The sequence below is a fragment of the Prionailurus viverrinus genome, chromosome B1 (genome assembly GCF_022837055.1).
Source record: "Prionailurus viverrinus isolate Anna chromosome B1, UM_Priviv_1.0, whole genome shotgun sequence".
NCBI lineage: Eukaryota > Metazoa > Chordata > Mammalia > Carnivora > Felidae > Prionailurus > Prionailurus viverrinus.
Window position 1 is genome coordinate 17,349,256 of NC_062564.1, and position 20,695 is coordinate 17,369,950.

At 44.7% G+C, this 20,695-nt stretch overlaps 1 protein-coding gene across 4 annotated transcripts in view; it reads right to left on the reverse strand.

The window, feature by feature from the left end:
- Positions 1-14,035: 14,035 nt before the first annotated feature.
- The window catches only part of FAT1 (FAT atypical cadherin 1), a 133,762-nt gene continuing 127,102 nt past the window's right edge, over positions 14,036-20,695 (reverse strand). For 2 of the 4 annotated variants that reach the window (XM_047855608.1, XM_047855607.1), the window contains exons 27-28: positions 16,324-16,359; positions 14,036-15,469 (exon numbers count right to left, since the gene is read on the reverse strand). In XM_047855608.1, the coding sequence (XP_047711564.1) occupies positions 14,841-15,469; positions 16,324-16,359 (665 nt within the window). In that variant the 3' untranslated portion in view covers positions 14,036-14,840. Of the gene's footprint in view, positions 15,470-16,323; positions 16,360-20,293; positions 20,347-20,695 lie in introns of all 4 variants that reach the window. The other 2 variants (XR_007151514.1, XM_047855609.1) reach the window with 2 other exon arrangements.

Below are 20,695 nucleotides of genomic sequence, written 5' to 3' on the forward strand. Positions count from 1 at the left end.
GAGGTGATATCTGAGTGTGGTTTTGATTTGTATTTCCCTGATGAGGAGGGACGTTGAGCACCTTTTCATGTGCCTGTTGGCCATCCGGATGTCTTCTTTAGAGAAGTGTCTATTCATGTTTTCTGCCCATTTCTTCACTGGGTTATTTGTTTTTCGGGTGTGGAGTTTGGTGAGCTCTTTATAGATTTTGGATACTAGCCCTTTGTCCGCTATGTCATTTGCAAATATCTTTTCCCATCCTCTTGGTTGCCTTTTAGTTTTGTTGGTTGTTTTCTTTGCTGTGCAGAAGCTTTTTATCTTCATAAGGTCCCAGTAGTTCATTTTTGCTTTTAATTCCCTTGCCGTAGCAATCTCTTACTTGACACATCCCCAAAGGCAACAGAATTAAAAGTAAATATTTTCTTCCATCCTGTGGCTTATCTCTTCATGCGGTTGTTCACAAAGCAGAAGTTTGTAATTCTAACGAAGTCTAGCTGACCACTTGTTTCTTTTATGGATTATGTCTTTGGTGTTGTATCCAAAAAGTCTTCTCCACATCCGAGATCGTTAGGTGTTCTCAGTATTGTGTTCCAGAAGTTTTAGAGTTTTGCATTTCACATTTGGTCTGTGACCCGTCCGAGTTAATTTTGTGAAAGGCAGAAAGTCTGCGTGTATATGTGCACATGGATGTCCAGTTGTTTCCGGACCGTTTGTTGAAAAGACACTATGATGAGGGGCCATGAGGCAAGCTGAGGGCCAAGCCCAAGCTGGCATTACCCACCCCACAGGCGGGATATGTGTGACATTCGTCAGGCACTCCTGGCTGCCCAAGGACACAGGAAAGGACATAAAACAAATGGTTAAACTGATAGAGATATTTACAAATATCTCAGTAAATGACAAGAAAAAGGCCATCTGATGAAAAGGCCTAACCTCTAAAAACCTGCAGACTCCGTGTCCTGGGGCCCCTAGTATCAGCCTCCCCTCCATAGTGATGTGGGGAACAAAGGCAAGAAGGAAATGGCGGGTAAAATTAAATTTCCTTGTAACCTGCAGCCTCATGACAAATACTTGAGGCAAATCCAGAGTAGAATGTTTCTCCATGAACCCCCTTCTGTCCCGATGTTAATGTCTTTCTAGAGGGAAAGCAACCTTAGCTTGACAAAAGCAAGGCCTCAGGTGTCTTAAGAGTCCTCTTTAGCATATCCAAGTCCCTCTGGAGGCTTCGCTCTTGTCTTTACCTCCCCAATTCCACAGTATGTAACCAGTCAGTCTTCACAAGCCCAGTGCACCTCTTCCTGCCCATGAAGAGCTGTCCCCGTGCTTTAATAAAATCACCTTTTTGCACCAAAGACGTCTTCAAGAATTCTTTCTTGGCCATCAGCTCCGAACCACCCCACCATCACCCCAAAACTTCCATCAACTGTACTGCCTTTGCTCTTTTTCAGGGTCAGTTGACTCTATTTGTGGGTCTGTTTGTGGGATCTCTATTCTGTTCCATTGATCTATGTCTACTCTTTCACAATCCCATACTCTCTTGATTACCGTAGCTCTATAGTAAGTCTTGAATGCAGGTAGTGTCATTCTTCCGACTTCGTTCTTCTCTATTAATACTCAGCTGGCTGTTCTTTGTGCCTCTCCATATAAATGTTAGAATCGGTGTGTCCACAGACCCAAAAAAGCTTCCTGGGAATTTGATTCACATTGCATTTCATCTAGAGATAAAGGTGGGAAACTGACATCTTGACCACATTACGTTTTCTAATGTATGAACACAGGCTATGTCTCCCATTTTTTGAGTTCTCCTCGAGAGCTTTCATCAGAATTTTACAATTTTTCTCATGTAGATCTTGTACATATTTTGTTAGATTTATACCTAAGTATTTCATTTTAAGGGGTGATCATGGAATGGTAATGTTTGTTTTGTTTTTGTTTGTTGGCTTTGTTTTTTGTTGTCGTTGTTTTGGTGCAAAAAGGTGGTTTTATTAAAGCATGGGGACGGGACCTATGGGCAGGAAGAGCTACCCTGGGACCATGAGGAGAGACTGATTATATACTTGGGAGTTGTGGGAGGTAAAGGCAAGGGGAAGTTTCCAAAGGGATTTTCAGGTGCTAAAGAAGACTGGAGGCCTTGCTCTTGTCAAGCTAAGGTTGTTTTTCCCTCTAGCAAAGCATTGATGTTAAGACAGTAGGGAGTTCCTGGAGAAACGTTTTACTCTGCCTGCCTCAAGTATTTGTCAATGAGCTGCAGGTTATAAGGAAATTTAATTTTCTCTGCCATTTCCTTCTGCCTTTGTTTCCCACGTCATTTCCCCCTGAACAATTTTGACCCTTAAATCTTTAAGGTTGCTGAGGGTGGAAGGTCTTCTCTTCTGTAACTTCTTCTTGCTAGATAGGGGCATAGAGATGTCCCTACCTATGGGTCAACATTGGTCAATTGGGGACTTTATATATATATATTTATATATATATGTATGAGTTACCACAGGCAGAGGCAGCCAGTCAAAGGTAGACAACATATGTGAACCTCCTTGAGTAGAAAGGATCATCTGTCAGCTAGAAGTTATGGAGGTGAAGGAGTCTTGGCAACAGGCAGGGGGACACCAGAAAAGACAACCAAATAAAGTTAATATGATGAGAAAGAGAAGCCTAAATAGACAATCTTTCAGAGTTAATCAGAATTTTCCTCATGTCCTTTATGAATGTGGTTTTTTTTAACGTTTATTTTTGAGACAGAGTGTGAGTGGGGGAGGGGCAGAGAGAGAGAGGAAGACACAGAATCAGAAGCAGGCTCCAGGCTCCGAGTGGTCAGCGCAGAGTCCGACGCGGGGCTCGAACTCACAAACCGCGAGATCATGACCTGAGCTGAAGTCTTAACCAACTTAACCAACTGAGCCACCCAGGCGCCCCTCCTCATGTTCTTTATTGTCATTTGAAGAGAAATTCAAGGTCTTGCACTGTGGGGGAGCCCCTCCCTAAGGAATCTGGTGGAATTCTTCTCAGTACAAAGGAAGGCGACGTGCAACATGGCCCAGTCAACTCCTAGACACGTATGCACAGCTCTGACCCGACACTGTAACTTGCTTGGACTGTGTCCAATCAGGCTATATGTATCACCAAATATGGGAGACAGAGAAGTAGAAATTTCCTAAAAGGCTCCACCCCGCTCTGCTCGGGGCTCAGCCTTTTTGGGGGGGGGGGGGGTGTCTTAGCCCACTGAGTCCATGCCGGCACAAGTAAAGTTGCTTCCTGGACAAAAAGCCTCGGCGTCCTGTCTCCCTGTGCGAGAATCTGGCTACACCACAGGTTCACCACAGGAATAAAAAGGCACATTAGTTTGCTCATTGGTTTCCTGTGAGGGAGGTACAGGTTGAATTCTTGATGGAGGAGTCCATGAGGAATGTCCTAATCTTACTGCAGGGGGAGTACACAATATGACCTGGCAGGGCCCTTCCATTTGGGATTAAATCTCCTGCTGTATTAGACTTCCAATCAAATAAACCAGGTTTCCTGGGTTTATATGGGGCGGGTTGCTATTTCAAACTTCGCTTGTTCACTACTGGTATACAGGGAAGCAATTGACTTTGTACATTAACCTCATATTCTGCCACCTTGCCATAACTGCTTATTAGCTCCAGGCATTCGTGTGTGTTCTTTTGGGTTTTCTACATAGACGATGGGGTCATCTGTACAGTTTCATGTCTTCCTTCCCAATGCGTATGCCTTTTATTTCCTTTTCTTGTCTGAATTGAATTAACTAGAATTTCCAGTAGGATGATGAAAAGAAGTAATAAGAGGTCGCATCCTTGTATTGTTTGTGATCATAGTGGAAAAACTTCTGCTTTCGTACCTTTAGGTATAACGTTCGCTGTAGCTTTTTGGTAAATGTTCTTTATCAAGTAGAGCAAGTTCCCTCTATTCACAGTTTACAGACTGTTGTTATCATTAATGGGTATTGGATTTTGTCAGATTCTTTTTCTGCATCTACTGATACGACCGTGTGATTTTTCTTTTTTAGCTTATTGAAGTGTCAGATTATGTTGATTTTCTCGTGTTGGACCAGGCTTGTCTACGTGGGATTTATCCCACATATAAATTTCCCTCTAAGCACTGCTTTCAATGTAGTCCACGAATTTTGATAAGTATTTTTGTTTTCATTTAAAATTATTTTGCAATTGCTCTTGAGATTTCTTTTTTGGCTTCTGTGTTATTTATCTGTTTAATCTCCAAGTATTTGGAGATTTTCCAGCTATCTTTCTGTCATTGATGTCTGGTCTGAAAACAGATATTGCATGATTCCTATTCTTTTCAATTTCTTGAGGTGTATTTAATGACCCAGAATGTGGTCTTATGACCCAGAATGTGGTCTGTCTAGGTAAACATTCCCTGTGACCTTGAGAAGAATATGTAACGTGCTCTTGTTGGATGTCTATAGATGTTAATTACATCCCGTTGACTCATCATGCTCTGAACTTCAAACATGTCCTGATTTTCTGCCTGCTGGATCTGTCCCTTTCGGATAGAAAACATGTTAAAGTATCTGCCTATAATAGTAGATGCATCTATTTCTCTAGTTTGATGAGTTTATGCCTCATGTATTTTGAGGTTGTGTTGTTAGGGGCATACGTGGACAAATGAGCCCTCTATTGTTATGTAATGCCCCTCCCTATCCCTCCAAACTCTGAAGTCAACTCTGTCTAAAATTAATGTAACTACTCCCGTTCCCTTTTGATTAGTGTTAGCGTGATACATCTTTCTTCCTCCCTTTAATTTTGATCTATCTCTGTCCTTACATTTAATGTGAGCATTGTTTTAGACAACTTAAAATTAATTGGGTATTATTTTTTGATCCCTTCTGGCAATCTCTTTTAAGTGGCATATTTAGACCGTATATGTTCAAGGTGATTATTGATATAGTCGGATTAATATCTACCACGTTCAATATAGTTTTCCATTTTTTGCATTTCTCCTATGTTCCTACCTTTGTGATCCACTCTTTTGTTTTAGTTGAACGTTTTATATGACTCTATTTTCTCCTTTCTTAGCATATCAATTCTTTTGTTTTTAATTTTTTAAACATTTATTCATTTTTGAGAGAGAGAGTGAGAGAGAGACAGATAGATCATGAGCAGGGTTGGGGCAGGGAGAGAGGGAAACATAGAATCCGAAGCAGGCTCCGGTCTCTGAGCTGTTGGCACAGAGCCCAATGCGGGGGGCTCTCGTAAAAGTATCCTCCGTGCGTTACCTTCCACAATCTGCTAGGGGTCCTAAAAGCTGGGGCATTTCTAGTATTTTATGTATGAGAAACATACACGAATGGCTCGGAAAGGTCAAGTGGAGCACCAAAGGCACGCAGCTAATAAGGGGCAGAAGCAGGATTTGTACTTTCCCCTCTTTGATTCCAAAGCATCGACCCTCGTTACTGAGCTACGGTAGTGTTTCTCAGTCATGACAGATTTGTCTGCACGAAGGTTAAAAGTTCTTGTATTTTAAAAAATGCCATAAATAAGTAAAAGCTAGATAGACCATGGAAATGGTTTGCAACATATCTAAGTATTAATGGCCTTGATTATATACAGAATTTTTTCAAAAAAGAAAAATGATAGACATATATTTAAAGAACATAATTAAAGAATTAAAAACTAAAAATATATATGCAACCTCTGTTTTTTTTTTATTAAATTTTTTTTTAACGTTTATTTATTTTTGAGACAGAGAGAGACAGAGCAAGAACGGGGGAGGGGCAGAGAGAGAGAGGGAGACACCGAATCGGAAGCAGGGTCCAGGCTCCGAGCCATCAGCCCAGAGCCCGACGTGGGGCTCGAACTCACGGGCTGTGAAATCGTGACCTGAGTCGAAGTCGGACGCTTAACCGACTGAGCCACCCAGGCGCCCTGCAACCTCTGTTTTAGAAAACAAAAATCCGAAGTATGGGCAGTTACCATTCCAGCTATCACTTTTGAAAACAGTACGAGAAATCACTAGTACTAAGTGTGATCAAAACAATACTAAAATGTGAGGAAAAGCATTCCTGTGCACTACCTATAAGTCTTAAAACTGCATACCCTTTGACCCAGTAATGGCACTGTTAGAAAATAATTGGACACATGTTCAGATGTGAATGGACATGGGGTTGTTTGTCCCAGCATTGTTTGTGGTATTTAAAACCTAACCCTCAGGGCACCTTAGTGGCTCAGTCAGCTAAGTATCCGAATTCGGTTGAGGTCATGATCTCGTGGTTCGTGGGTTCGAGCCCCGCGTCGGGCTCTGTGCTGACAGCTCAGAGCCCGAAGCCCGCTTCGGATTCTGTGTCTCCCTCTCTCCCTCTGCCCCTTCCCCACTCGCTCTCTGTCTCCCTCTCGCTCTCTGCCTACCACCCCGCCCCCCGCCACTTGTGTGCACACGCTCTCTCAAAAATAAACATTTTAATAAAAAAAGAAAACCTAAACCTCCTATAATTGGGTCTCTCATGAACTCACGCAATGAACAGATAAATCTAATGGCACAGATGGCCGTCTCTCTCCCACATAGTGGGGGTGCATATGGAAAACCCCCCAGTCTTTCTGGCTGGGGATGAGGCAAGGGAAGCTGGGGAACCACGAATAGGCACAGAATGAGAAATCTCTGAAAGGAATGAGCCAGAGCAGGGATCCTCAGACCCTGACTGCCCCGTCGTCAGAAAGCGAGCAGTGTCCGAAACCACACCCATGAGGAGAACACTCACAGCAGCCCCAGAGTCAGGGTCTAACTCAGACTGGAGTGGCCACCCTTCAATCACGCCCACCGCTCCTTGGAATCCAGCCACTTTTTCCGAGGCTTCCCTCGCTTGGCCTTCCCGGCCTTGACCTTCCTAACCATCCTTTCAGCCAGTACACCTGGTCCACTCTCCAGCCCATGAACTTTCTCTAGTTCCTCATCGTGTTACCCCCTCCGCCCTGTTTCCCACGTGTGCCTTCTGAATGGAACATCCCTTCTACACCCTCTTCGGGACTCGCTCTGATCCTCCCGTGAGGCTAGTCCCCACGTGTCGGTTATGCTTTCCTCCTTTGCACTCCCGCCGTTCACTGCGTCTCCTCTGTCCTGTTACCACAAGCCCTACCGTACCTGGTTTCTTGCTGGAATCCCACCGCAGGACCGAGGAGCTAGGCTGGTGGCTTGTTCTTGGTGGCACCCCGGGACCGCACGCGGTGTCTGGTGATCAGAAGCCACCGCCAGTTATTTGTTGAATGAAATGAGAGAGTCAGTGAATCAGTGATTGCCTGGTGGCCTTAAGATAACATAATTTCCACGAAATTATGCCTTTCGTCACATTTGGAAACTTCTAATTTATCAGAAAAAAATGGCTATTTGTCAGACTAATGGGTTTTTAATGCATTTGTCACCCTCAAGTCATGAGACGTTTTCTCTGTATTTCTCCGGTCAATGGCGAGAAGGAGGAAGTGTTATTTTTTCACTCAAAGAATTTTTGTGTTGCGTTTCAATAGATTAGTTCATATGGATTTTATCTGCTTGCCTGCTATAAGAAGGCCATTACGGTCAGGTGTTCTGGAAGATGTAAAACAACAGAAGAGTTCACATTTTATTTAGGGTGTATATATACTTGCACTAAATGTACGTGTATCCTAATTTCATGAGCTAAGTATACCATTAAATAATTTTTTTGCCACTTGTGTAATTTGCAAGTTCTCATTTTCATACTAACACAGGTGAAATTTTGCTGGCAAGAAGCACATAGTTTATCATATATTTATTATATTCATTATATATAAGAAATATTAGGAATAGTCGAAAGTTTCATGGCGGCGTGTATAAATATGCGTGACAAAAGTAGTAACGTGACTATTACATTTATCACGGTAGTGGTTATAAAATAACCACCGCGTTCTTGTTTTTGTTTTTTGACCCCGTGATTTCTGCTGGAAATCTGACTTCTGACTCAGAGGCCTCACCTGCTGACCCCAGGGGATACAGGCTGGGGACCGTAGGCTGTTTCTGGGGTCTTTGGTGGGCAAGACATAGAAAAATCCCGGTGAATTCATGATCAAGTTCCAAGGTGTGTATTATAATATTTCTAGTAGATGAAGTATATAGATACAACTTAAAAAATAAAAATAAAAAATCGAGGCTACTTTTCTCCAAATTGCAGGAATATGTAAGGACTTAGGCAGAAGAGACGGGTGAGGTGCCCCTGGAACAAGAGCGGGAGCCCATTATCAGACGTGCCGGGAAGGCAATGAGGTTGATGCGGAAGAGCAGCAACTGGGTCTGTCAGCGCACAGTGGTGGAGAGGGATTTGTTCTGCAAGCTAAGGTGAGAAACTGCCTCCGTTTGTTTCTCTCAAACTTACTTGCCACGCTTTGAAAAAGTTACTGAACCTAAGAGCTAAGGACCTTAAAACACCTGTTAGTTACTTGTTGTCCTCTAGGGAGAAGGTGCTCCGGTCAAGGGGAAATATTTGAATATTGCCCGCTATCCTCAAATAAAATGAAGATAAAATGGGTGTAAACGAGCAGACACAAGCAAAATTCCCCGTAGCCAGTGGTCATTAGGAATTTTCCTGCCGGTGAACACAATGTTGTCTTTGTGGAGGTGGTGATGGGCTCAGCGCGCACTCGGGGTGGCCCTGAATGGGAGCTTCTCTCGGCAGGGCCAGGACCTCAGCGTAAACACCGCCCTAGGGGCCTCCGCCTCCTTGGTCTAAGTCGGAACCCTCCGAGCGAGTATTTGCGGAGCACGTGTGAGAAATGTCAGGAAGTCAGAACACGCATAACCCAGAAAGCACGATCGTGTCCACGAGGGTTCGGCGCACGAACCAAAACAGCATTGGCAATGGCCGCGAGCGGCGTGGGCCGCCTGCCGGGGAAGGGCACTCGGTCAGCGGAGCTCCCTGCACGCAGATGCTTTCATGGGTGACTCGTGACGGCACAGTGACACAGCCCGGTGTCCCAGGTCCGTTGCTCCCCTTTCCACCTCTGTGGCCGCGTTCACATCTGCAGCCGGGGTCGGGGCGCATCCACCCGGCTCCGGCCGCCGTGCCGCTCACGGTTCCTGTCGCCAGGCACTGGCGCATCAGCGACCCGCCGGGGAGAAGCCGTGTTGGCTGCGACGTCCTTCACTGCTCATGACCGACAACCGATCCCCTGGGCCCCCAGTTACTGTCACTGCTGAGGTTCTACAGACGAACAGGACAGAGATCACGCCTCTGGATTTTCAAGTTAACGTATAGACAACTCGTAAGTAACTAGGAAGCGTTTCTGATTTTGCTTTCCCGTGACCCCACGCGTGTTAACTCTTCTTTCAGCCACGGACCTGTTCTAGAGCGTTTTCGGAGTTGGGACAAAGAGCGCAGCACCTCATAGTTCAGTTTTTATTAAATAATATGTTGCTGCATCGGCACACAAGCCTCGACCACACTGGAAGTTTTTTCCCAAAGGTCACATGATTGCTCACAAGCAAGTTCTGCTCACTTTTATGAGCCCAGGGGCCAGCAAAGGGTGGACTGAACGAATATTAATGCAACTGAGAAAATCAATTGAACCGAGTGAATGAACGAACAAACGAAGGAATGAGCGAACGGCTGGATGGAAAGATGGATGAATGGAGACGAGGGGTGGTGAGTGAAGAGACGCACCCGACCCCGGAAGCACTACTATTTGGACCCCAGGTGAACGCGATATTTTTGTGACATGCAGCAAGTGGGAAAACAAGACACAGGAAGCTGTAAACTTGACCCTGAACATTCTCCTCTCATTCCTAAGACGGGGGGGGGGGGGGGGGGGGGGAGGGGGGGGGGGACTTGGGGACTTGATCTTGTTCATCATCCACACCTGATGCTTCTGGCATTGGCGGACTGGAGTGGATTCTCAGAAACAACTTTTGGGTAAAGGAACAGCAGAAGCGGCACCTTGTGACTCGGCTGCACCCACGTCACACATCCTCCCGTGTGGAACACATTTAGCAAAAACAACCAAGATCCGAAGACCAAAGCTGCCCTGGATTGAAGGAGCTTGGTCCAGTGACGACAACCTGATCAGGAAGCTTCTTGGAATCGTAGCACCAAGAAAATGAAAACTTGCCTACGATACGTTTTAAAAGGCATCTGTTAAACGCCAATTTGAAAACGGGGATGGCGGCGAGGGAGGAAACAGTAACAGCAATGAAAGCATTTGGTGAACGTCTTTGTTCCGAGCTTTGCCGTCTGCCATTTGGTTCGTCTCAGACACGCTGTTCAGAAAGGAGGTCTGTGGGAAGCAGCTTGGAGACCAGAGTCAGGGCTTTGAATTTCAGTCTCAACCCTGATCTTTGGCGTGACATTCGGAACGTTAGGTTACGCCTGGGTTTCCTGATCTGGAAAGTGGGGCGATAATAAGGGGGGGGTCCCTGGACGGATTCGAGGAGTTACCAATTGCAGAATGTTTGGCATGGAATGAGCTCTCCTACGAACCCTCGTCCAGACGGTTAGTGTGCATTCCATGTAATTCCTGGGGGGTACTTATTAGCCACACCTCCTTTTCAGTTAAGCAGTTGGTTAAGGTCATACAGCTAGTAAGTGACAGGGAACACTTTCCGCCTGAGGTCTGTGGGTCAAAAGCCAGCAGTCTCCACCTCCCACTGATGCCTGAAGGCACGGGAATTTACAAGTGTACCCTGAGGGCCCACGGCTTTAAAAAAGAGCCCTCCGGTCAGCGGAGTTCAACTCCACCTGAAGGTCCAACAGCTCTCTAGGCAGGGGTGGGGACTATCGGCCAGCGCAGTCACGGAGGCCCCACCTGAGGAAGCCAGGCATCTGCCGGGTGTGGCGGCCAGTGGTCTTGGTGATGAGGATAAACTCTGGTGTCAGACCCCCCCCAAGGTCAAATGGGGCTTTACCGCTTGCCCCCTTTGTCGTCATGGACAAATGTCTGTTTCTCTGACATCAACGGCACCGGTAAGAGACGCTCCCAGACGTGATGGTTGCCAAGGATTACGGAGCCAAACGTCACACGACAAAGCACGGCTCGCTGACCCCAGTGTTCGTTGCTGTGGTTAATCTAGTAGAGAACCAACCTAGGTCTGTCATTCATCGCGAGGCCATCTCCAGAACCACGGCGTGACTCGAAACTATGGCCCAGAAATTAAAGGTAAGACCATGGTTTTCACTGACCTGAGGGTATTTTTCAAATTTGTGAAGTTCCCCATTAGAAGTGAAAACGCAACCTTTTAGATGATTCTTAAAAACAATTTCAATCCGGTAGGAGCTTTTTAGTTGGAGAAACTTTGTGCGTTTCTTAAAGAAGTTTGAGAGAGACCCAGAGAGCGTGAGTGGGGAAGGGGCAGAGAGGGAGAGAATCCCAAGCAGGCTCAGTGCTGTCGGTGAAGAGCCTGACAGGGGGCTCGATCCCATGAACTGTGAAACCAGGACCTGAGCCAAAACCAAGAATCGGATGCTCTCATCCACTGAGCCACCCAGGTGCCCTCAACCTTTGTGCATTGTAAACATTTGGCTTAATTGAAATTATGCACGAAATTTTATTTTGTTCCACCCTAACTTAAAGCATCTATTTAAAGTAGAATTACCCTTGAAAGGAGAGAAAAATACTCATTTGAAGTAAATATTTAAAAACGGAAGTCACAAGAGCATCTCTGAAAAACCTTTGCAGTCCTCATTTGCAGGTGGGCTAATATTCCCAAGTTGGCAAGAAAGTGGAGCTGTGCCCTAACAGGCACGAGGAGGTTGACCCTCCCTCTGGGTGGACGATTTGTGCCTCTTCCTGTACCGTCCCCTTATCCGAAAACTGTTAGGTTTTGAATAATGAACTGAAATGAACTGAAGCAATCATCGTTAGACATTTTGAGAATTTATTTTTGAGAGAGAGAAGGCAGAGAGATGGGGGGTCGGGGGGAGAGGGAGAAAGAGAATCGTAAGCAGGCTCCATGCCTAGCTCGAAGCCCGATGGGGCTCGATCTCACAACCTGAGCTGAAATCAAGAGTCAGACGCTAAAGGACTGAATCACCCAGGTGCCCTGAGAATTTCTTTTTACCCCTGAGGCAACTGGCTAACAGCTCTGGTTTAGTTTTTATTTTAATTGTATAGGATGTATTTTTTTTATTTTAATATATGAAACTTATTGTCAGATTGGTTTCCATACAACACCCAGTGCTCATCCCCAAAGATGCCCTCTTCAATACCCATCACCCACCCCCTCCCCCCATCAGCCCTCGGTTTGTTCTCAGTTTTTAAGAGTCTCTTATAACAGCTCTGGTTCAGAATCACTGAGTTCCTATGTGTCCTGCCTCCTACAGACCCTGCACTCGTAGCTCTAAGATCTATTTGGTCCAAATATTACACGTTTTCTGTCTAGCATCATTTGAGAACATGGCTTCTTCCAGGGTCACGCTTTCGTATAGCACGGGGACAAGTGCATTCGTTGCCTAAGTGTTCACACAAACAGGTTTTCTTGGGAAAGAAACTACTTGTCATTCTTTTCAAGTGGCTCATCCCATTTGCAGTAGAGGCAGTAAACTGTTAGTGAGGGAATTAAATTCCGACAAACAACTCTGTCTCAGCCGGCCCACTAATTGCAATTGAACCTAATGCCTCTGAGGAGGAGCAATCAGAAAGTACACTGAATGCTGGTCTGCAAGGGAGCGGCCCACATTGACCTTGAGAAAGTTACTGAGCGGATTCAGTGGGCTGGGCGAGGGTGGGAAAGACAGGAGGCAGCGAACGGGCGTCAGGGGAGTTTTCCGGGTCTGGCCGCCCACAAACCTCACAGTTACCTTTACAGGAGGTCACTGAAAATCGAATCGAAATGAAAGCCGATTTTACGAAGATCCGGTTCTTGACTAGACTTTTATTTTCCACAGCAACAAATTCACAGGAAGAGGAGAGCGAGCAGGATCACCCAGAGACCTCTCTCCCAAAGCTCCGGTGCACCCAGACGTTGACCTTGTGAGCCTTCCTGGCGGCTGGGAGGAGCCCACGCATCACCTGGGCATCACCGCAGGCGGCCGGCCCCTCTGGGTTCAAGCAGCCTCCTCCCTCATGCCGTCTATACCCTAAAAGTGGGACCAGCTTCTGCGTGCGCCATGACAGGGAAAAGACAAGGTAGGGGTTTTTGTCTTTTCATGTAGAATAACGTATGGTAGGTGACCAAAAGAAATGTGTTTTGGGTAAATTCATGAAATAGTCACAAATGTTACTAAGTAAAAAAAAAATGAAGGCACCTGTTTCAGAAAAAGTAGCAAAGTAAATGGAAATGAACCTCCTAGACCGCTTGGCTCAGCAGTGAATATTGACATCGCCAAAACAATGAAAAGCGTGTTCGTGGATTAATCCAAAAATTATGGTGTAACTCAGTGGGGTTTTTTTAGGTTACATGGCCTTACGCAAACATCACACTCAATAAGCGATTCCTAAAAAATACTAGTGACTCTCGGAACAATATACAGACCCTAACACATGAACAGGAAAATGAGAAAAACAGCTTGGGGTTGTAAGTGGTTACAGCAGAGGGTTTGAGTTTGCTGTTTGTTCAATTATACCTATTTTAGCTCTTTTGTTTATACGTATACATATATATGTATCATTTGATAAAATGAGGCATTTACTTAAAGGGAAAAAGTATCTTTCTAAAGTTCTAAGAAAGCTTGATTCTTTGTCGTTCATATCACAGTGGTTGGCACACGGTATTTGCTGGATGGATGGATTTCGCTGTTATAAAATACACATGGAAGATTGTTTCTGATAGATGTCCTAGGTGAAGACCATAGAAGCATTTAAATTATAACCATTAACTAGTGAAAGAAATGCATAAAGGAAATCTTTCTTGTAGTTGGCAAATACGTAAAAAGGGTGTGGTTTTAGTTACACCTGGATTTCTGAGCGGGCCCGAGTAGCCATGTACTGCCACCTAGCGGCTACATCTGTAGGTACAGCCTGGTTGGGCAGGGTGGAACCTTCCACAGTTAGGGCCACCAAAAGCCAATGTGGTTTTGTCTTTTCATCCATCCGTCCCTGTCAGTTCGTTAACTGACTCCCAAACAAAAGCATAAGTACAGAGGAAAAACAGGCAGTAAAGCTCAAATATTTTATTAATAATTTATTGTCAGTAAGAAAGACTGGCTAATGGTAGTTTTCAGTAAAAACCTTTACAAGACCATCGCATCACAAATATACAGACACTATAAAAACTGTGTCATGATGGTTTTGGTTCTAAACAGGTATGCGGAAGGTCCCCATTACACTTTCCAATAATGAAAAATGTTTATAGTTCTAAAATACAGTCACCCATTTAAGACATGTTCATGTATACAATCTTTCCTCATCCTATGTACAGCTAGAAACGAAGGACTATATTGAAATGTCTTCATGAAATGTCATACCTCAATGGAAAAGGACATATAATGAAACCCTGGTTATACTGAAAAATCAGGGTGCTAGGTAATGACACTAACACCACCAAAATTCGGTCAAAAACAAATGCACAAAAGGTCTTGAAAATCTAGTTAAAACTATGAAAAATCAATACTGTACAAAACATTTACAAAAAAAAAGGGAAATTAAAATAATCAAATCTCTATAAATACATGAATCATGCTAACAAGATGAAAGGACTGATTTTCGTTTCATTATTTTTAACAGACAGATGTAAAATGCAAAAAAGATGTTCAGAAATGGACCTGTCACCCAATTACAGTAGGTTGGGACGCTGGGAATGGCCACCACGCCAGGAGGTGCGTGACTCCGTGCGGCCATGCCCACCCCAGCTCACCAAAAAAAAAAGCGCTTAAGCACTTCTGCAGAGAACGAGGCAGAAGATCGTTTACGGAACGATCTCGGGCTCGTTCAAGTCCAGGCACTTTGGGGGGAGTCGGGGCGTCAGACCTGCGTGTGTTGCTGCGCATCCAGCGGAGGCACTGTCACCTCTTCGAAGTGGCCGTCGTCTCCGCTCTCATAGTCACTCATCATGACCTCAGACTCCACTTCACAGCACGCCGACACATCAGAGCAGGAAGCCGTGGAGGGGAACACAGACAGGGGCATGTTCTCTACGGTGGGGGCTTCAAAGTTTCTTGGATACCCTGGAGGGCAGGGGGCATAGGGTTCTCTACACGGACCGTTGTCACCAGTGCCTGTCTTTTGAGGTTCAGACAGATCGACGGGGTAGAAGTGGGGCAGATACTGATTCAAGTGGAACCTCTGCCGGCTTCTCGATGAAGAACCCAGACTACCAGCAGCGGGCATGTCTCTCGGAGGGTGTATGGATTCGAACTGATCGCTGAACTCCGGAGGTAAGGGGGGCAGTTCGTCTGGCACAGGGAAGTCTTCCGGGGGAGGTGGAAAGTCACTCTCAATGTCGTAACCTCCAGGGTAATAGTCCGTATCGATGGCATTCGGATCTGCCGAGTACAGGGGGGTCTGCTCATCGATAACCTCATAATTGGGGAATTCTTGTATATCCGGCAGAGGAACACTCGGCATCCAATCCGATGTATCCCAGTGGTACCCTTGGTAGACAAGAAAACAGATTTCAGTGTCTTTTCTCCCCCAGCGTCTGTTACACTGAGCTCTTTTTCAACGTGCAAAGGCAGTATCTTTGCTTTGAGGGCCTCCCTGCTACCCAGTGACCCCAAGCTCTGCGTCAAAATGGGGCCTCAGAGCTTCCTGTAAGTACCTAACATTCGAGGAAGCGCCACGAGGCTGAAGAGAAGCGGTGTGCTAGCGTCTAGGTTACGTGCACTCTTGCACACGCGATTCCAGTCAGCCCTTCCGCTTTCCTGGTCACAGAGAACCCACTGCTCTATTAGTTGAGGCTCGGGACACCAGTAAGTAAGTTTAGGCCTTCAAAAAACACTAAAGCAACTCTTTAGAAGAGCCAAGGTAATTTTAAACATGGTGAAATTTAAAAAACCAATTTCCTCTACAATCATATAATGAACTTTATATTAGAGACTGCACTGTGCTCAGCCCTAAGAAAAATGATGAATTACGTTAATCTAGGTACCAAAGCATGCCTTCAAATCAAGCAAAATGCAATCAAGCGCTGAAAAACAGAACCCCATCTTTGCTAGATTACAACAGTCAGTTTTGTTACTTTCACAAGGCCTAAGGATCACTTTAAAAGGTTAATTATTCTTTTCCGAAACCTCCCCATTGGGGGATGGCCCCTCCCCGAGGATTACTGAACTCCTCTGCCAGGCAGGCAAGGCAGTACACGTTTCAATGAAGCGCACAAACAGCCCTGTACTTAGTAAGGGCGGCACCCGCGGAGCAGACAAGTGAAGCGAGGCGGGCCCTGGGGTCAGATGTTGACCAGTTTTGTTGAGTGAGTACCAATGAACAACTGGCATGCATCAGTCACCTCTTGATTTGCTGAGGTCAGGAGCAGCCAAAGACTCTTTTGGTGGCAGAGTAGAGAGAAAAGAAAACATTCATAATTAAAACAGAAAGCCGGCTGAAAGGCAATAAAGGTAAGTACACAATACAATACAAACTGTTCATCAAGGCCCAGTCAGCCATGGATCGTGCCTTTAAGCCATCCTCTAGGAGAATTCCAAATGCTCGAGAAATGCACGTAGCACAAATGAAATGGGGCAGGGCAGGGGAGGAAGACACTGATGAACTCTGCCAGGAAATTCAAACATGAGTTTACCTCCTTTTCCATTTTTTCTGGCAATCTGAACCTGAAGGCACACGATTTGGTTAGGAAGAAGTCAAGTCTATAGGCTCTCATCAAGTGTAACTCGATAAGGAGCTTCAACGACACCATGATACTGAGGGATCCCGTGACCCAATCCAAACACATCTAACACTATAGAAGAGACACTTTGCCAGCCCTCACGTGTACATTACCTACAGACGAATTCACAAACCCAGGTGCCCATGAATCACTAGAAGAAACTCCCTTCAAATCGTGCCTGTTCTGAGTGGGACTTACACACTGACATTGTTCACCTCTCCCGGGAGGCCTCCGGCTGCACTTACTCCAGTCCCCACCCCCAAAACTCAAGCTCGAAGGCACCGAAAGATGTCAATCCCACCCCAGTCAGGGCCACGTGGCCCTGGGCAGAGTGCTTACCCTGGCTAAGCTTCAGGTTTTTATCTTTGAAAGGGGAGTGGAAATCCCTTCACTGTGAGGATTAGATCAGAGAATGTAGGTCAAGCCCTAACTCTTAGCTATTGGCAGGATTCTTATTATTGAAAAGTAGTAATCACGGTAGAAACAGGGCCACTTCGGTGCTGTTCTAAACAAAACCAATGCTTCCTATGCATTCTACACTGTTCCTGAAAACCCATTTCATCGTTTGGAACAAAGAGGATGTGACTGATGGCTCTCTTCTAGGAATTTAAATCAAAAGCTGAAATGAACTAAAAAATGAATCAGCTCATATTTTAGGCAATGCGTACCTATAGATTTTTTTTTTAAGTCTCCTAAAAATGTAGCAATTTCTTTTCAAAGAGAAGACCGACAACGTGTTTACTCCACCGGCACTCAATTCTTGACATTGAAGCTAGCATTCAACTTCAAATACCATTTCTTAGATATGCCAAGATATATTTTTCAATGAAGGAGATCTAATGAAAGAACTGTTTTAGGTTCTGCTTTTTAAAACTCCGTCACTACTTTCCTGTCTTTACCTGCTTCACCAGGTAAAGACACAGCGCCTGTTGTCAGGAAGGTGTGTGTATGATTCATGGATACCACCAAAACCCCCCATCCGGCCTGCCCCATCACGTCTGGCACAAAACTATCCTTCTCAGCTCACTCCTGAAAACATCTCCTAGCAAGGAAGATTCCCCTGTGCTTCATGCACTCTGGATCGTCTATTGCTGCAGTTCTCAGAGTAGGATCCTTAGACCAGTAACATCAGAATGAATGGAGAATGTGTTAGAAAGGAGAATTCTCAGGGCCCAACAATGAGGCTTTTAAACAAGCCCTCTTGGTGATCATCACCTCTAGATGCTCTGATCTGCAGTTTAAAAACTACTAGCTTGTGCAAGTTACATGGGATGACTCAGACTTCAGTGCATTAATAAAGGGCAGACTTTAAGTAATTTTAGGTGGTAATCAATGCCCTTTCTTTTGAACAGAGAGATAAAGCTTCAGATGAACTTTCACTAAACCATATCATGCAAATAATTATTTTCTGCCATGGAAAATTCAGACGTGAAGAGTCAGTTTTAGGTAATTATAGAAGCTGTGTCTTAGTGGTATTCCTGCGAAAAGGATCTAGAAAAATTCAAGTTGTCAAGATTTAGGGGTCACTTCTGATATCTATATAGATTCACCACGAGGGGCCAAAAGTCACAAAGACATAACATACGTAAGAGTATTTATGGGCATATACACACACCTGCACACACGTACCCAACCCCTCAAAACCACGAATGGTTTTTAAGACACCACAATGGGCGAAAGCACACGAGTCTAGTGGCGGTCGCTATACACACAAACACAACACACACACTGTGACTATACCTTCTTCATTCACCGTGTCAACTACAGCGTTGACAAGGTGTATGACAGTCACTATGGAAGCTTGTAAAAAGGTACAAAAGGAGTAAATTAGAAAAACCTTCAGTTAGAAAACAATGCATTAAATAGGATTCCTTGATATTACACAATTTCTACCTCCTAATGTAAAAGCACAAAGTGAATACTTTAACAGAACACATAATTATGCATGACGCCTATGCTCTTGCAGTGATAGATCTTAGACATTTTTCTAACCAGGCTACGTATTATTCATCAAATAAGGTAACCACATTATACCACAATTGAAGCAATTTTGTGGCTCTACGTTTTCTGACTTAGGGATCTAGTCATTGACAAAACAATCCTTATGTGAACATCTCAGGGCAAAAGCGTTCAGATTTAAATAGTAAAATACTTGCTAAGCCAATTTTCTGGGTTTTTTTTAATGAATTCATACATTCCCAGAAAAATTTAGCATTACGTAATACAACAAAATGTGTAATATAAGCACAAAACTGGCTTTAACTCTGTTCTGTGTACGCCCACTCCAAATTACTTATCTCTTTTTGCAGACAGGCTAACAGCTGAGGAGCTAACATACCAGCAGAGAAACGCAGACTGTCTGCTTGGCTGTTTCCTAGGTAAATTCCCTTTTCGTTTGTGTATCAGATTGTGTGAAAGCGTGGATGCCAAGATAAACGTGTGTGTGTGGTAGACACAATGACGGCCCTCCAAGATGTCCCCATCTAATCCCACGAGCCTGTGAATGAGTTACCGTCCCTGACTTTGCTGGTGTGATTAAAGACCTTGGGAAGATTTTCCCGAACGGCCTATATGAGCCCACTGTATTCTCCACAAAGGTCCTTGAAAGGGCAGAAACTCTCCCGGCTGCAGTTTGAGGGAGCTAGGACTACGGAAGCATGGCCAGGGAGAAGAACGTGGCCTCTAGGAGCTAGAAAAGGTGACGAAACAGACTGTCCTCTCGAGCCCCCAGTAAAGGCACCCTGACGTTAGCCTACTGACCTGTGTTGGATTTCTAAACTATGGATCGATAAGAGCATACATTTATCTTGTTTTAAGCCACAACATTTGTGGGAACGTGTTAGAAGAGCCTTAGAATTTAAGCTGAGATTCTTAATACGGTCTTTATGACTGATAATGATTACAATTATGTTAAGGATTAAAATACAAACACTCCTGGCTCTCACACTGTTTTCTGGCAATTAACTCATAGCTAATGTGACCATACTTTATTAAAAGTATTTAAGAGGTATTAAGAGCAAGGAAGGGGATTAGCAAAATATGACAAAACTCTGAAATGTATTTATGAACAACATAATCTACATAAACCGGCAACACTCATGTTTTAAAGATTAAGCCTAACGATGGAAAGAATTCTATCCTGTTGTCGTTGGTTTGATAAGCAAAGCTAGGTTCATACACTCTGTCTCTGAGGAACAGACACTGTACCTGATATCACACAGAACACGCTAGAAGTCAGAAATGAATGGAGGATGCTTATGGCCATCTTTAGTCGGGAAAAGGACTCCACAACATGTTATGAACCCTATTACTCTGGGTTTAGAAACAATCAAAGAACAATTAGTGGGGTCATTTCTTTCCACCTGTATTTGAAATGTTTAAACACATTACGTTTTTATGCAGGAAAAAAATTAGTCAAACGTACTAATTCTGAGATTCAAAAATTTCCACTAACAACGATTCTGTTACTGAATACTGGCAATTTTCTCTACTGGCAAGTGTTACCGTGGTGAAGCTGGTAACACGATTCACCTAGGGAAATCCGAAGATCCCACTGTCAAACTTTCTTCATCAGAAATAGAATCAAACTTACTAGCAATCTCTTAAACTGTGCTCTCAGTCAGTGCGCTCTGATCCAAGCGGGAGCTGGGCCGCAGGGGAGTCGGGGGAAGAGATGAATAGAACCTTGTAATCCCAAAGGTGCTGCTGGAACAGAACGTTTCCAACCACCCCATCGGGCTCCTCCCGGGGGTGCGAGCGTGAAGGGTGCGGGGGCCGCGCTCAAGATTAAGTTGCTACGAGCGTGGTTTTTTTTTTTTTTTTTCAGCCCACAAAACCTCTAAAAACATTTACTGTCATGGAAAAAAGGCCGATATGAAGCGAGCCAATCAGGAAAGATCTTTCAGTGAGGCAGGCGCTCCTCCCCATTTCTGACAAGCTGTTCCTGTCCGCCCGTGAAGGAGGTTTTAACTACGGTCCCCTGCAGGCGTTCATG